At 38.5% G+C, this 17232-nt stretch overlaps 3 protein-coding genes across 5 annotated transcripts in view; all 3 read left to right on the top strand.

The window, feature by feature from the left end:
* Positions 1–17232, top strand: part of LOC134843582 (ankyrin repeat and SOCS box protein 8-like) — a 349755-nt gene that overhangs the window by 83772 nt on the left and 248751 nt on the right. The gene's annotated exons all lie outside the window — the stretch shown is intronic.
* LOC134843581 (allatostatin-A receptor-like) overlaps positions 1–17232 on the top strand; it is a 147487-nt gene that overhangs the window by 74187 nt on the left and 56068 nt on the right. The gene's annotated exons all lie outside the window — the stretch shown is intronic.
* Positions 3697–17025, top strand: LOC134843726 (agrin-like). The gene is made up of 2 exons (XM_063859973.1): positions 3697–10433; positions 14377–17025. Exons 1-2 carry the CDS (start codon positions 5151–5153, stop codon positions 16654–16656), a joined length of 7563 nt encoding a protein of 2520 aa, XP_063716043.1. The 5' UTR covers positions 3697–5150; the 3' UTR covers positions 16657–17025.

Raw genomic sequence — 17232 nt, 5'->3', positions numbered from 1 at the left:
CAATCGCCTTTTTTGGCCTGCTGTTTTTTGATCAATATAGGGTCTTTTGAGTGCTTTAGGAGAGCTCGGAAAATAAATTTGGCCGACCTAAAAAAAAGATCGTCAAAATTGTCAAAATTTTCTAAAGTTTTTTGAAAATATCCGCCCCCCCTCTCGAGAAAATCCTAGATCCGCCCCTGATAGTTATTATGGTTAATTTTTTGTTGCTTTTGAGAGAAAAATAATGATTTGAATAAGAGCCAAACGTTGTCAGTCCGCTTTTTTGTTCTAAGTAAAGTAATGATACAAGTTCAGTATGAAAACGAGAGATGAATTTTGGTTATCTTGCAGTTTAGAATTTTTTTGGTTCAAGTCGCAGTCTGTCAGTTCGTTCGTGAGTCTCTGTGAGTCAATGGCAAAACTACTTGGTTGATTCTTAATTAAATTAGTGAAATTTCTGGCTCAGAGCACAGCGCGGGAACACACTCAGTCAGAAGTCATCATTATTTTCCAAATTGTTGCCAATACTTTGGCTCTCTCCCATTGTAGCTTCCTCAGCCGATTGGAAAGTTTTTTACTCCCCACCTACCCCCCACCTCATATAAGCATAAATTTTATGGCGCAGCAAGGGTTCCTATACGGTTGCATATGAAGACAAATATGGGCTCTTTTTCCTTGCCCCCCCCCCACCTGGATTTTTTTTATGATTAAAACTACTGTTCACATTGTCCGATTGTCATGAAAATTGACATGCTGATAAATTAAGCCATGACAAACATAATTGGTCTTCATAATCAACCTTGTGAAACTACTCGTTAGATCATAAAGTTGATGCTTGTGTGAGGTAGGGGAGGGGAAGGAAAAAGAGCCCAAATATGTTTGTCGTGGCAAAATTAGCCCCCATGTGCAATCTTTCATTCACTCTTTTTTGTCCAGTTTTGTATTTTTTAAAACTATTTTCTGACTATTATACCCCCTTATCCGCCGCCACCAGAGAAGACCACATTTATCTAACGGTTTTAATTACTATTCTCCACCACATTAACCCTCGCACACATCCAGTAGGGTAATCTTGTGTGTGAAAATGAGTAACTTAGTTCTTGCTGGTTAAAATCAATTTTTAAGGCCCTCATGAGACTCGTGTCTGAGACGAATCGGTTGGAAGTCAGCCAACCGATGGCGCCGAGAAGCTCTTTACTGCTGTGTTTTAACTGGGTCTAGGGCAAACATCCGCTTTTTTAAACATCCGAACTTATGTAATAATTATGTAATTATACGACGCTAGAATGTCAAAAACAAGAAATAGCTGAATTATTTTATTCCCATTTCGCCGACTCTGAGTTTAAAGTGGCCAATAGGAGCACTACGCGTGCATCGAGGCTTCGAGACACAAACAGGTTCTAATTTATTCAACGAGAGCCTTACCCTTTGTTAGCAAGCTCGCAGTACGTTGGCGCGAATGTGCGAATCCGCGTTCACTCGACCACTACCGAATCTTTTAAGCGACCCATAGATATCGGATCTTTGCCCTACTCTTTGAAAACTGTCGAATGTTTGGCATATCGGATGTTTACACGATGCCTCTTTTAACCTTATAATTTACCGCAAAAGTTTGCTTCTGAGCATCGTCTCGTCGCTCGATTAAATTTCGACCAGGTTGTCTTATATGTATGGTTCCCTGAAAAGTCATTTTTTTTCAAAAGAGATAAAAAGTACAATATATTGTTCAGGTGCTGATCTAGGATTTTCTCGAGGGGGGGGGGGGGGGTTGGATTTTCAAAAAAAATTTTGACGACCTTTTTTTTTTAGTTTGACCAAATTGATTTTTCGAGCTCTCCCTTAGCACTGTTTTGCCCCTATTGTGGCAAATTTTCTGCGCCGCAGGTAAATTTTTGAAAAAACAGTCAAAAAGCCGTTTTTGCGCACTTTTTGAAAAATTTTGACAAAAAAGTCGCGTTTTTCTTGGCGCGCGCTCCCCCTCAAAGTTAGTATATATTGGCGCCAAAGGCGCCTTTAGAAAAATTTTAGGGTCGGTCGGCCAAAAATGGATTTCTGAAAAAGTATCAAAGGGGGGACCCTTTGGGTCGGCAGGGGGTCGAATCCCTGAAGAGGGGAAGTCCGCCCCCCCCCCCCTAAATCCGCCCCTGATATTGTTAGTGTTATCCAAAATTAGATTTTTTCCACGTGAGCAGGAGTTGGAGGGCAAACGCAGGGGCTCAAAATGTTCAAATTTTGTGTAGCTTTAGATTTCAAGCGGGCTGTAACATCAGAAGGTTTTGCAACAACTTGCAAAATGTCTGCAATACGTGAGGGCTTCTCTTGTTCGTTTTAGGTCTTCTCTTGATCTGAAACAACTGAAGAAAAAGAAAGGAAAGCCAAAAATTTTAGTAAAACTTGTACAGGTGCTTGATTGAGGTTTCAACCATACTATAACCATATATATTTTGTTTCAATTTTTTTTTCATAATCTGAGGGAAAACGGAGAAAACTTTAGTCTTTTGAAGTGTAGTTTGCTTTTGATTTATTTTCAGTCGAAATGAAGTTGACCGATTAACAAAAATGACTGATGATTAAGAAAACCTTTCGGAATTTTTTTGAATTGTTTGTACACTTTGAACCAATTTTAATGGTTTCCTTCATCAACGTTCTAAGCAGATTTAATTAGTTTTGTTTACAACATCTAACAAAACATTGTTGAAAACATCTATCAAAAAGACCGCATATTTAATTATGCATATGAATGATGCAGCATCATTGAAAATATACATTAAATGTCTCTTTGTGAAAGAAGATTTAAAAAAAGAAATATGAAGGAAGAGTGTTTTAAGTTAATATTACTGTGATTCAATCGAAAATATCCGGGCAAAATTTTTAACATTTGCCATGCTTTTGCTCTTTTCATTTTTTTCCCACTCAAATCTCCCCCATAATTGTCTCATAAATTGTTGAACTTTGAAAAAAAATTATGGCTAAATGGCTCTGACAGGTATCGAAACCTTTTTTTTGGCAACCAAAAAGAGAGACTGAATGAATTTTCAATAAAAGTATTGTGAACAAAATTTTTCATTGTCGAAACCTATAAATTTTTTAAAAGATTCTGATAGCCTTAAAAACTATTGAACTAGTTAATCAAAAAATTAGGTCGATATAACAACGTCCTCTTTCGTTCTCATTCTTGTAACCATTAATTTTATTGCATGCTATATCTTGATATTGTCGTATTTTACAATGCTATTGTCACACAAAGTCTATTAGTGTTAATTAGTACAAGCAATCAATTATGGCTTTCCACACCCCCCCCCCTCCCCCCACGTTTCAAATTTTCCATTTTCATAGTTGTCTTTCTTTTTATAACGATGTAAGTTATAAAGACCAAATCGGTACACAATTGTTGGTTTGTTCACCATGCAAAATTTTATTGCAGTATGGCAACGTTAACATTGTTTTTAAAACTTGAATTTCAAATGTGTGAGGGGGGGGGCTAGAAAAGAGCCTTAAATATGAGTACCTTTTTAAAATGAGCCGGTAACTAGATGCCAGGAAATTAGAGTTAGCCAGCCTTGCTTTTCAAATTTGGATAACTTTAATTCAGGTTCCATTGTTTTGTAACAATGCAAATGAATAGGATCTCATTAGGTTAAAGAACGAACCCATTAAAATGCTCATTTTCCTCTTAACTATCCCCGCAGATTTGTCGTAAAAGGATTTCTTAATCCCATTATTTCGTGAACAACCCTAGCCCAAAAATCACATCTGGAACCAAATTTGCAAATTTTACCCAGAGTGGTATAGACAAACAATTACCAAGGAAGCCATGTTATCTGATTGCGAGCGAATACCTGGTGAAACCGATAAACAATAACATGTAATTGAGGCGCAAAATCCCCTCTTTGTTTTGAAGAAACACCACCCTATTAGTAATTTGGTCCAAATACCAGGTCTGCATACCAATTTGGAACCCCTGCAATTTGTGTGGTACAGGATCAGGTTGTTATTTCACATTTTCACTCTGTTGTTTCAACTTAAAAGATTTCTCCTCGCCGCGAAACTTTTAAAAACAAAGTCCTTTTTGTCGTTTTGTTCTTACCTCGGTTGCCTTATTGTGGGACGACCTAATAATCTTAATTAAATGAGCACTTGATCTTCGAAAATTGTTCTTTTTTTTCCTGAAGATCTCGATTTGCTCTCATTTTCCTTATTCATTATCAGAATGAAAATAAAAAATCGTAAAACTTATTTGGATTAACACAAAATTTGAAATTTCACTTATTTGGATTAATTGTGTGAATCTGATAATAACTGTGTCAAACTTGTTTCGAAACTCGTAAGTTTTGTAGCACCTGTGCTTTAAATTTACAGCTTTAACAAATTGCTGATTAGGTCAAAAGAACTAAAAACAATCTACGGTCATAACTGTCCCTTTCAGATTATCAATCAGTTGTTATAAGTGTAAACTTCTGATTAAAATCTCAAACATAAATTTACTTTTTAATCAATTTTCTACAAAACTTGTAAATTCATCGATTACTGTTCGAACCAAATTGCAACTGTTTAATTTTTTGTTTAATTAGTTTTCGAACCTTTTAAACTACAAGTAAGGCCAACAAAGCTTGACGTCGATTTGTTATCAAAGCTTTCATCAATTATTGTTCGATTTCCGCAGGTACGAAATCAATCAAGCGCTCACTTTTCAAAAGAATTTTTGAAGTATTGGTTTTCAGTAGTAAGCCAACTTACACATTTACTTAACAAATGTAAAGCAACCATTCAAATAGCTGGACACTTTACTTATTTTCTGACTAAAGTATCGTCATTACGACCAGTCGAATTTTTGTTATTCCGTCGGCTCTGAATAAAGTTTTAAGCTCTTTGCCAAAATCTGACTAATTCTCAAACCATCGCCCATCAATCAACGAGGCTTGAGTACTTCTGCTATTTAAAAAATTTGCTTGTACCTGTCAATTATTTCTAGCACAGCTCTTCATGTAGAGAATCTCTTTTTACAACAACGTTAATAATTACAAAAATTCACATCAAAACATCACTGAACCACCACTTAACGTCGGGAGCTCTCAATACAAAATTGAAAAAAGCTCTCGAAAGTTCAAATTTCCGGCTTTTGAAAATACTTCAAGTTTAATTTCAAATGGTTTGAGCGATTTGAGTTTATTATGAGAAGCAACTTCTCGAAATTTACGATCTTTTCGATCAGTTTTCTCGCTGTTTCGATACTCGAATCGGTGTTACAAGTGGAGTCATGCAACGAAAGCTTCTCGCTAGCCGAGAGACGAGACCGAGCTGATGTCATCATCAACGGAATCGCGACTTCAATTTCTGGTGATTCGGCTCGGGTTCAGATTATCCAAATCCTTCAAGATCCGTTTTCCTTTTTGACAACTTCCGACACCCAAATCCAAATCTTCGGACTTACTGAACCAGAAATTTGCGACAACTCACTGACTGTAAATTTGGTCCAGATTATTCCGCTTTCACTAAAAGAAGACAACACATTTTACCTCAACTCGAGTGTTGTCGAAGTATCTATTGATTCTCTCAAGATAATAAGAGAAAGTTCGGCTGTTAAAGAAAATCCATGCAAAACGAAATCTTGCGACTCGGGAAAAATCTGTCGAGTTTCGAGTTCCAAAAAAGCAGAATGTATTTGCGAACCATGTGCCGAGAACGAGTCTGAATACGAGCCTGTGTGTGCGACAAATAATGTCGTGTACTCGAATAAATGTCAGGTAAGAAAAGCTGCTTGCGAGCTTCAAACTGAGATTTCAGTTCTGAAAGAGGGTTTTTGCGACGATCCTTGCACTCTTGTAAAATGTGGATTTGGCGCCAGATGTGTTCCATCCGTCGACAGAAAAACCGCTAATTGTGAGTGCTCGGATATTTGTCCGAGTGTTTATGAACCTGTTTGTACGAGTGACGGTGGCGAGTTTTCAAACAACTGCGAGCTGCAGAGTCATATTTGTCGCAACCAAGTGTCGGTCTCGGTTCTCCATAATTCCGAGTGCAATCCTTGTAAGTCGGTGAGCTGCCCTGAAAACACGAAGTGCAAAGTAGGTCCTAAGGACCGTACTGCAGTTTGCTCGTGTGGCGAAAACTGTCTAGCCGAAGTGAAAACTGTTTGTGGTTCGGACGGACACGACTATCCGAACGAATGCGAATTGCAGCGGCATGCTTGCTTGTTGAACCGAAAAATTGAAATAGTCGCGCACCATTCGTGCCGAGAGCTTGCAAAAAATCCTTGCTCTTCTACGACTTGCAATCATTATGCCGAATGCATGTTGTCGGTCGAAAACCCCTCGGCAGCGGCCGAGTGCACCTGTCCGTTCGTTTGTGACCCGATTTATGAACCTGTTTGCGGCAGAAATGAAAAAGACGGATCACTGCAACAGTTCGATTCCGAATGCATGTTGAAACTCACTTCGTGTACGCAGCAACGAAGCATTTCTCTCGTATCGCGATCTGTATGTAGTAAAATACCGAAGGAAATCGAGACGATTTCGTCTTGCGTCGACATTGACTGTGAAATTGGAACCGAATGCGAAATTGGCCAATCAAATGAAGCAAAATGCGTATGCGCTGAGTCGTGTTCCGATTTCGGTTATAATCCGGTATGCGGGTCAGATGAACGTACGTACGCGAACGAATGTGAGTTCAAACGGAGCATTTGTCTGAACAAACTACAAAACCTCTTATACAAAATCCGAGATGGCGAGTGTCCGAACGCATGCAATGGCGTGACTTGCGACAATTATGCCGAATGCCGAACTAACCTTGTCTCTGGAAAACCCGAGTGCGTTTGCCCGAATCGTCGCTGCTCGGTCGAAAGTGCCGAACGAGTTTGCGGGAGCGACGGCAAGTCGTACCGGAATCTGTGTGAAATGAGAGACGTCTCTTGTAGAATAAATCAAACAATTACCCCAGCTTTTTATGGCCGTTGTGACCAGAAAGATTTGTGTTCAAACATTCTTTGTCCTAAGTATTCAATTTGTCAAAAAGGAACTTGCGTTTGTGAAAATTGCGAAAACGTTGAAAAAGAACTTATTTGCGGAAGCGACCGTCGAAACTACAAAAACGAATGCGAAATGAGAAAACAGTCGTGTGAGCAAATGAAAAACATTATCAGAAGACACTATGGAACTTGTATGAGTAATGATGGCACTGCGTTTGAGATGAATGTAAGCACGAGTCAAAAACAGCAATGGAAATGTTCCGAAAAGTGTCTCCATGGCTCTTGTCATTTCGTGGATAAAGTTTGGCAATGTGTGTGTCCCAAATGCGGAGACGAGCCGGAAATAAACACAATTTGCGGTGAAGACAACAAAACCTACAGGAGCAAATGTCACTTGAAACAGTCGATGTGTATGCAGCAACGTGAAATCGAAATTATGCACCACGGATCCTGTGATTCCGTCCGGGACTGTCCGATTAATTCGGAAATCATCCGACTCCCAAGAGGGGGTGGATTTCTGGAGTGCGACAGCGACAGCGCCTGTCCCGTCTCCTCGTTCTGTTCTATGGCGAAATGTTGCTTTCATCAAAATACTGCTATCAATTGTAGCACGACAATGTGGGGGTGTTGTGCCGACCGAGTTACCTTCGCTCTGGACGACTACCAGCAAGGGTGTCCGGAAAAATGTAACTGTAACGAACTGGGCTCGTACGGAGGCAGATGTGACTTGTTCAATCAATGTGTGTGCCGCAAAGGAGTGACAGGCAAGAGATGTGATCGTTGTTCTCATGGGTTCTGGAACTTCATTCGAATGCAAGACCACCCGTTCCTCGGTTGCCAGGAGTGCAACTGCAATGTCAACGGATCCCAAAGAGCTGACTGCGACCAGACAACTGGTGACTGCTCTTGCAAACCCGGCGTCTTCGGTAAAAAATGCGACCTTTGTCCTGCCGGACTAAAACTCTCACCTTCGGGTTGCGTTTCGCAGTCCAACCTCGACGTACTGCAATTTTTCAAGTCGTGTGACGGCGTCGTGTGTGATCATGGGGCGACTTGTGTCAAGCGAGGCGAGTTCGCGACTTGCGAGTGTCCGACCGACTGTCCAAAAGAATCCGAATGGGGTCCAGTTGTATGTGGATCCGACGGGCAAACTTATTCACACGAGTGTGAAATGGCAATAAAAGGCTGCGCGAAAGGAAAGACTCTAACTGTGAGCTCGTACGGCTCGTGCACAGTTGACACTATAATATTCGAGCATCCCGAGACGTCGCGGATAGTCGAAGTGCCCCTCAATGACGAGACTGGAAGTCAAAGTTTTGACAAATGTCAGAGTTTAAGCTGCAAGCACGGAGGACAATGCATCGATACACCTGGAAAAGGGCATGAGTGTCTTTGCTCTGTTGGGACGGGGGGCAAAAGGTGTGAACAACAAAGACCAGTTGAAATACCTCAATTCTCATCACGTTCTTACTTGAGATTCCCTACTTTACAAATTGACACAAAGAACACATCACTTTCTGTTAATATAAAGCCGTCAAGTGAACATGGGTTGATCATGTATATTGGTCTGATGGATGCTTTCAAAAAAGACGCACAAGAAAACTACCTGGCAGTTTATCTCGAAGAAGGAGTTTTGAAGGCGAAAATAACTCTAAACGGAGTTGTGAAAGCGACTGAAGTAAGCATGCCTGTTTTAGCAGACCAGTGGCATTCGGTCGAAATAAAACTTCGTGCCAATGTCATGACCTTAAAAATTACACCCAATGAAATCGGAGACTTCTTGAAAAACTTCGAAACGAGCAGCAAAATTGCAGTTCCGAACGGGAAATTCAGCTCAGATTTATACATAGGAGGTTTGCCTCTTGAAAAAAGTCGATCTATTCTAAAAATGGTTGGAGTTTCAGATGGTTTTTCGGGCTGCATGACTGGTTTGAGTGTCAACGGTATTGCAATTCTTATGAGTTACCCAGAAAGCAGAAGTCTGATTGATGGATTTGGAATCGACTCCTGCACTTTCAACCCGTGCGACAGAAGGCCTTGCCAAAATGAAGGAACTTGCATAGTTGAAGACTCGTTTAAATATTGGTGCGTTTGCAAGTTTGGATTTGACGGGAACAAATGTGAAATCGAAGATGATCCGTGCAAAGTTAACCCCTGTCAGAACGGAGGCACGTGTCAGAAAATTCAACCAGGATTCAAATGTTTTTGTCCGCTGGGAACCAAAGGCGAAACATGCGAAAAAATCGTAAAGTCGAAACAAAACGAAATTTTCATGCCGTCTCTAAACATGGATTCATACCTGCGAACTTCTAAAGTTCAAATGTCTGACTATTTGGACATTGAAATTTGGTTCTTCACCAGGAAGTTGAAAGGATTGCTTCTTTACGTCGAGGAAAATTCCGATTACGTCATAGTTGAAATTGATAATCATTATCTCACTTTTCGCTGTAGAATCGGACTTGATTCGGTAACTATTGTAGCTAAGGAAAGACTTCACAGTCATAGCTGGTATAAAGTGTCAATTACTGGAAAAAGCGACACTTTTAGAATGAAACTTGGAAAAACAGAACAAAGAGTGTCTCTTTTGTCGAAAATGGAAAAATTTGAGTTTGCCCAGCCTATATTCGTGGGTGGTTTGCCCGTATTCAAAACAAATGACTTCGTTTCTTCGAAAAGCGGATTTCGAGGAATTATCCAGTTCCTGGAAATCAACGGCCAGAAACTAATCGGCAATTTTACCTCTCAAGAGCTGTCAGATAATTTTGACCAGTATTTCAACGTCATTGGTTGGCGAAATCATCAGTGCTACGAATCTACAAAATGCGAAATTTTCGAAACTTGTCTTCCCGATTTGGAGTCGCACCTTTGCAAATGTTCGGATAAAAAATGTGGCAAAAAAGAAATTGACGTCGAAAATACGAACAAAGCCGATCAAATGGACCAAACTGATTTTTCGACAGTTTCTTTTGACGGAAGTCAAAGTTACGTAATTTATAACCAAGTGGTCGAAAGGATTACGTCACAGAGTGGTGAAAGCTACCGTTTCTCTTTCAAAACACAAAGCGCGAACGGTGTGATTTTTTGGGCTAATGAGAACAGTCTCATTGACTATTTTGTGGTCGGTATTTGGAACGGATACCTCTATGCAGCAATAGATCTTGAAGCTGGTAAGACTGAGGTATTTTCAATCAGTCTGTTCAACGATGATAGATGGCATTTTGCGTCTATCGACCGAAATGATAACGAACTGAGACTGAAAGTCGGTAGCGATCCTTTGATCATTGCCCGGCTTAACTCGGGCGCTACTCGGTTCGACACGAATGGGCTGCTATGGATCGGCGGGTTACCCGACTCGGATTCGGCGAGTACTTTGACTCCCGGTTCAAGCAATGGGGGATTCCAGGGATGTTTGAGTTCCATGGTGGTCAATGGCTTCAAAGTTGACCTTTACATGCACTCGCTGACTAATAACAAAATCGACCCTTGCACATGAGCTGACCTCTAAAAAATACTGAAAAGCTGAAGAAACATCTCACAAAAAAAACATTTCACAAGCTGTTCTCAACCATTTTCGCCTCAACTCACAAGAGAAATTATCATTCGTTGATCATGATTAACAAAAATGTTTTTACTTTAATGCGAGCTGATATTTGTATCATTAATGCTGATTTGATTTTTTAGCTGAACTAATAATAGTAGTTTAAGAAAAAAGTAGCCTACGCTCAGAAAAGTTTAGCTAAAATGCATTTGTATTAGCTGATTCACTTGTGAGCAATCAATTAATTTAATGTGATACCTTTTTATTGTAATTTTTAATGAATAGTATACGCTAGTTTGAGGGAGACAAAAAGTTTTTTGTTTTATTGTAGAACCACACAAAGGTTTAATGAGATATACCTTCTGATTGTAACTTAATGCAATATTTAGTAAACATTATACACTAATATGAGGTAGACAAAAAATTCTTTTTTGTCTTCCTCATAAAAAAAAATCCCTCGGGGAGAAAAAAAATCTCTACAAATGTTTCAACCTTAATAAGGTTTCAGGTTTCATAACAATCCTAAACTCAACCGCCAATTTTTTAGTTGAATTATGAAATAAGGCCTTCAAGCTTTCAGACTATTGGAACGAAAGTTTTAAATCATACGATGAGAAGTTGAACTCATATTTTTAGTTTTCAACTAGTTTAATTGCAGTATTCTGAAACAGTAAAATTAAGGCGAAAGAATATAGAAAAAAGATAATTATTGTTTGTTTTTTATTTTTTTTAAAACTTTTGGAGTTCTTTTTTTTTTCAAATACCGACATCGAAGAATTCTGTACAACTAGCAGAGCAGCCGGTTATCCTTGTGTTAGAATCAATTTAATTTTAATGTTAGCATAATTTTAATTTTAATGTTAAAATATGTTAGCAGCCAAGTTTTTCGGACATTGACTTATGTAACTTCAAACCATGTTTTTTGGCATTCAAATTAATATATTTTTTTCAAATTTATTAAGGACTAATCCTGACTAAAAAGGCTTCAAAATGAGTTATAAATTGACATATCAAACAATTGCTTTAATAAAAGATTTTGGGCTTACAAAATCACTCCAATATCTGTTTTTGACGCTTTCAACCTTTAAAATTTTCTGGCCCAATTGGTTAAAAATGGTCTACTTGGTCACAATGATGTGATTCAAATTTCAATTGCGGTACCCGAAAAAAATGAAGAAATACAAAACAGGTTCCTAGAACAAACCTTAAGTTTTGATAGCTTCTCGTAGTATTAAAACCACAAAGATTAGTTTACAAATCTTTCTTCTTGGAATTGTTTTTAAAGGAGCTTTTTTTGGCAGGTCGTTTTATTCGTTCAATTGTTTAGCAAAAAATCTGACCAGATAATCGCAATCTCCTAAAACTGAACAATAGTTTTTTTTGTCTCAGACTATCCGACCCATTACTTTTGATTGTTTTAATTTTCTCAACTTGCTCTTAAGGTATATACTAGTTCCTTTTCCTGAAGGATAAAAAGCTTAAAACTCTAATCTTGGATTATCCTTAGGTTAGAATTGGGCTTAGGAAATCGATTTCTGATTTCAAATGAAATGCTCCTCAATTTTTCAAAACTATATAAGTCATTAGAGTTATAAGGTAAAAACTACAATTTTTTAAATACGAGAATCGACAGTTCCGAGTAATGAATAAATAATGCTTTTTTATAAATTGACTTGGCAGCTCCGATCACTTGTGTCTTTACTCAGAGACTAGGAATTCAATTTCTGATAGCTCTTAGCCATAATTTTATTTCTTTGAAAACAGAAGGGATAATTTATACGCAAGTTTAAAATAGCTATTTCATGCGCACTGCAATTAAGGCAACGCCACTCCAGCTGACCAATGATGTCTCCCGTTTTTCTTAAGTAATTTTTTTAAACTTAATTTAGAGACACTCTATGTTCGAGTCCAGATGTTAGGAGGCCTGTCAAACCTAATTGAATTTGCCTTCCATTAGCAAAACTATCATACAATTGAGTTAGGACCGAGTTGGTTAACTCATAGAGTAATTTCGGATAGGGTACACCGTCTGCTCGTCACGCTATCTTATTTTCGGCCGGATAGATTCGTGCAACTTCTTAGTCTAATACCGATCCTAATCTTACTCTTATACTATCTAGTCTCAGGTTGTTTAACTAGTCTCTGCTAGGCTCAATAGATCTAGGGTATACTGGTTTATTGCGGCTGCTGAAGTGCTCGGGAGAGTCCAACTAATTTCTAAGTTAAATTCAAATCTCTCTGGTGCTGAAATTACAAGTAACTTCAGCACTTACAAATAAGTGGGTTGTTAGTTAGATGGATCATGATTGGTTAATATTAAATACTTTACATTGGTAAAACATTTAATTTATCCAATCATAATATGTAGTTTAGATCAGGTTCCACCCATCCGGGTTTTACAGAGTTTTTTAGAATAGTTCTTCTGCAATTCGAAGGATGGATGATGGACGTTTGTTTTTGGCGAACATCATAATTTTCTTCCGTTTCCTCTTTTGTTAGGGAAGTTCCAGGAAGCTGGAGTTTGAGACATAAGACGTTGTGTTCTTCTTGTGACAACGACTAAGTCTTCGCAACAAACTCAAATCTGATTTCAGAATGGTTGGCTATGTCAGGTTTTTCTGTTCTTCGTGGAGAACTTCTTTTGTGTCTGATCTAGCTTGGGAATGGCGTGGAGATTGTGCGTGGAGGGGATGCCTGGTTACTCGGATCTGTACGTATACTTGAACATCGAGGTGGTCATTGGTCTAGTTCAATGAAGTCCTTTTCTGCGAGGTCAAGTCGTACTCTAAATCCTTTGAGTTGTGATTGTGAGCGGCATATCGATTGTAGTTGGTCATTCTCTCTCGAGTGTAGTGGGGTCGTCTTGTCTTTTGATGTTCGTCCTTGGTGTTGTATTCTGATCTATATATTGCATCATGTGATTTTACATTTTATAAAACTTTTATTAGTTTAATATTTTTTAATAATGATTTTAGTTAGTTGTTTTCACAAAAGCTTTTTGTTTTAGTTCGGTTATTTTGAAGAGTTACTCACCCTTGAGTAGCTCTTATTAAAAATAGAGGTGTGGTCACAAAGCGTGGATGTAGCGCGGTGGGTTAGGCCGGCTATAGAGCATGCTCAGGACGTCCTTCCTGGTGGGTTAGGCCAGGAGTGGGAGTATGATTTCATGCGGTTTTTGTGAGGGGTCCTGTTATGTGACAACGTTTTATGTTGGGTTTGTTGTGGTCTTTCTTATGTCTTGTTGGTTATGTACTTTTTCCAAAAAGCAAATTGTTTGTGGTATGGGTTTGTCTTTCGACTTTTTTGTGTTTTATTATTTCTTTCTAAGACTTTGTAATAGTCTTCAAAAGAATAAATTATCCAGTTTTAAACTGGGTTAATCCGGTTTGGGTACCGTTGGTTTCCTTTTCTAAGTCATGCTGTTATTCTATGATTTGTGGTATTTAGTAAGCTGCGTTGGTTAGTTTTGTTTAGTATATGATTCCTTTCCAACCGGGTTAAAGGAAAATTTGAAACATGTTATTTTATGTTAGAGTTGTTGAGTGTGAAAACTTGAAACTGAAATTCATTATTTTAAACAATTCTTCGTGGGCGAGCTGTGCGAGTGTGGATAGAATTTCTGTGCGAATGAATGAAAATATCAAAAGGTTAGTACTGCATTTGCATTTATTTAATTTACTACATAGAATTTAGAAATTTACTGCTAGTCATGGGGGAATATTAAGATACAAATTTTCATCATAATTAGATTTATTGCTTGTGGGGAAAATTTTAGAAATGAATTTACTGCATTGGTATTAAATTTATAAATTTATAAGTGTAAGAGATTAATGGAATTTTTGAAATCTGTTTGATGAAATTTGCGATTTTTATTTGTCTTTTGTGGTTTTTGTAGGTGATCGTCGGCTCGTGCACAGTTGACACTATAATATTCGAGCATCCCGAGACGTCGCGGATAGTCGAAGTGCCCCTCAATGACGAGACTGGAAGTCAAAGTTTTGACAAATGTCAGAGTTTAAGCTGCAAGCACGGAGGACAATGCATCGATACACCTGGAAAAGGGCATGAGTGTCTTTGCTCTGTTGGGACGGGGGGCAAAAGGTGTGAACAACAAAGACCAGTTGAAATACCTCAATTCTCATCACGTTCTTACTTGAGATTCCCTACTTTACAAATTGACACAAAGAACACATCACTTTCTGTTAATATAAAGCCGTCAAGTGAACATGGGTTGATCATGTATATTGGTCTGATGGATGCTTTCAAAAAAGACGCACAAGAAAACTACCTGGCAGTTTATCTCGAAGAAGGAGTTTTGAAGGCGAAAATAACTCTAAACGGAGTTGTGAAAGCGACTGAAGTAAGCATGCCTGTTTTAGCAGACCAGTGGCATTCGGTCGAAATAAAACTTCGTGCCAATGTCATGACCTTAAAAATTACACCCAATGAAATCGGAGACTTCTTGAAAAACTTCGAAACGAGCAGCAAAATTGCAGTTCCGAACGGGAAATTCAGCTCAGATTTATACATAGGAGGTTTGCCTCTTGAAAAAAGTCGATCTATTCTAAAAATGGTTGGAGTTTCAGATGGTTTTTCGGGCTGCATGACTGGTTTGAGTGTCAACGGTATTGCAATTCTTATGAGTTACCCAGAAAGCAGAAGTCTGATTGATGGATTTGGAATCGACTCCTGCACTTTCAACCCGTGCGACAGAAGGCCTTGCCAAAATGAAGGAACTTGCATAGTTGAAGACTCGTTTAAATATTGGTGCGTTTGCAAGTTTGGATTTGACGGGAACAAATGTGAAATCGAAGATGATCCGTGCAAAGTTAACCCCTGTCAGAACGGAGGCACGTGTCAGAAAATTCAACCAGGATTCAAATGTTTTTGTCCGCTGGGAACCAAAGGCGAAACATGCGAAAAAATCGTAAAGTCGAAACAAAACGAAATTTTCATGCCGTCTCTAAACATGGATTCATACCTGCGAACTTCTAAAGTTCAAATGTCTGACTATTTGGACATTGAAATTTGGTTCTTCACCAGGAAGTTGAAAGGATTGCTTCTTTACGTCGAGGAAAATTCCGATTACGTCATAGTTGAAATTGATAATCATTATCTCACTTTTCGCTGTAGAATCGGACTTGATTCGGTAACTATTGTAGCTAAGGAAAGACTTCACAGTCATAGCTGGTATAAAGTGTCAATTACTGGAAAAAGCGACACTTTTAGAATGAAACTTGGAAAAACAGAACAAAGAGTGTCTCTTTTGTCGAAAATGGAAAAATTTGAGTTTGCCCAGCCTATATTCGTGGGTGGTTTGCCCGTATTCAAAACAAATGACTTCGTTTCTTCGAAAAGCGGATTTCGAGGAATTATCCAGTTCCTGGAAATCAACGGCCAGAAACTAATCGGCAATTTTACCTCTCAAGAGCTGTCAGATAATTTTGACCAGTATTTCAACGTCATTGGTTGGCGAAATCATCAGTGCTACGAATCTACAAAATGCGAAATTTTCGAAACTTGTCTTCCCGATTTGGAGTCGCACCTTTGCAAATGTTCGGATAAAAAATGTGGCAAAAAAGAAATTGACGTCGAAAATACGAACAAAGCCGATCAAATGGACCAAACTGATTTTTCGACAGTTTCTTTTGACGGAAGTCAAAGTTACGTAATTTATAACCAAGTGGTCGAAAGGATTACGTCACAGAGTGGTGAAAGCTACCGTTTCTCTTTCAAAACACAAAGCGCGAACGGTGTGATTTTTTGGGCTAATGAGAACAGTCTCATTGACTATTTTGTGGTCGGTATTTGGAACGGATACCTCTATGCAGCAATAGATCTTGAAGCTGGTAAGACTGAGGTATTTTCAATCAGTCTGTTCAACGATGATAGATGGCATTTTGCGTCTATCGACCGAAATGATAACGAACTGAGACTGAAAGTCGGTAGCGATCCTTTGATCATTGCCCGGCTTAACTCGGGCGCTACTCGGTTCGACACGAATGGGCTGCTATGGATCGGCGGGTTACCCGACTCGGATTCGGCGAGTACTTTGACTCCCGGTTCAAGCAATGGGGGATTCCAGGGATGTTTGAGTTCCATGGTGGTCAATGGCTTCAAAGTTGACCTTTACATGCACTCGCTGACTAATAACAAAATCGACCCTTGCACATGAGCTGACCTCTAAAAAATACTGAAAAGCTGAAGAAACATCTCACAAAAAAAACATTTCACAAGCTGTTCTCAACCATTTTCGCCTCAACTCACAAGAGAAATTATCATTCGTTGATCATGATTAACAAAAATGTTTTTACTTTAATGCGAGCTGATATTTGTATCATTAATGCTGATTTGATTTTTTAGCTGAACTAATAATAGTAGTTTAAGAAAAAAGTAGCCTACGCTCAGAAAAGTTTAGCTAAAATGCATTTGTATTAGCTGATTCACTTGTGAGCAATCAATTAATTTAATGTGATACCTTTTTATTGTAATTTTTAATGAATAGTATACGCTAGTTTGAGGGAGACAAAAAGTTTTTTGTTTTATTGTAGAACCACACAAAGGTTTAATGAGATATACCTTCTGATTGTAACTTAATGCAATATTTAGTAAACATTATACACTAATATGAGGTAGACAAAAAATTCTTTTTTGTCTTCCTCATAAAAAAAAATCCCTCGGGGAGAAAAAAAATCTCTACAAATGTTTCAACCTTAATAAGGTTTCAGGTTTCATAACAATCCTAAACTCA

Source organism: Symsagittifera roscoffensis, chromosome 4, assembly GCF_963678635.1.
Source record: "Symsagittifera roscoffensis chromosome 4, txSymRosc1.1, whole genome shotgun sequence".
NCBI lineage: Eukaryota > Metazoa > Xenacoelomorpha > Acoela > Convolutidae > Symsagittifera > Symsagittifera roscoffensis.
The sequence above is the reverse complement of the archived record's forward strand: the minus strand, read 5'-3'. Positions and strand labels throughout refer to the sequence as shown.

Excerpts from the sequence above, each read along its gene's own strand:
- LOC134843726 (XM_063859973.1), top strand. The coding sequence starts at position 5,151 with ATGAGAAGCAACTTCTCGAAATTTACGATCTTTTCGATCAGTTTTCTC. Across the intron at positions 10,434-14,376 it reads ACAAAATCGACCCTTGCACA|GTGATCGTCGGCTCGTGCAC; the intron begins TGAGCTGACCTC and ends TGGTTTTTGTAG.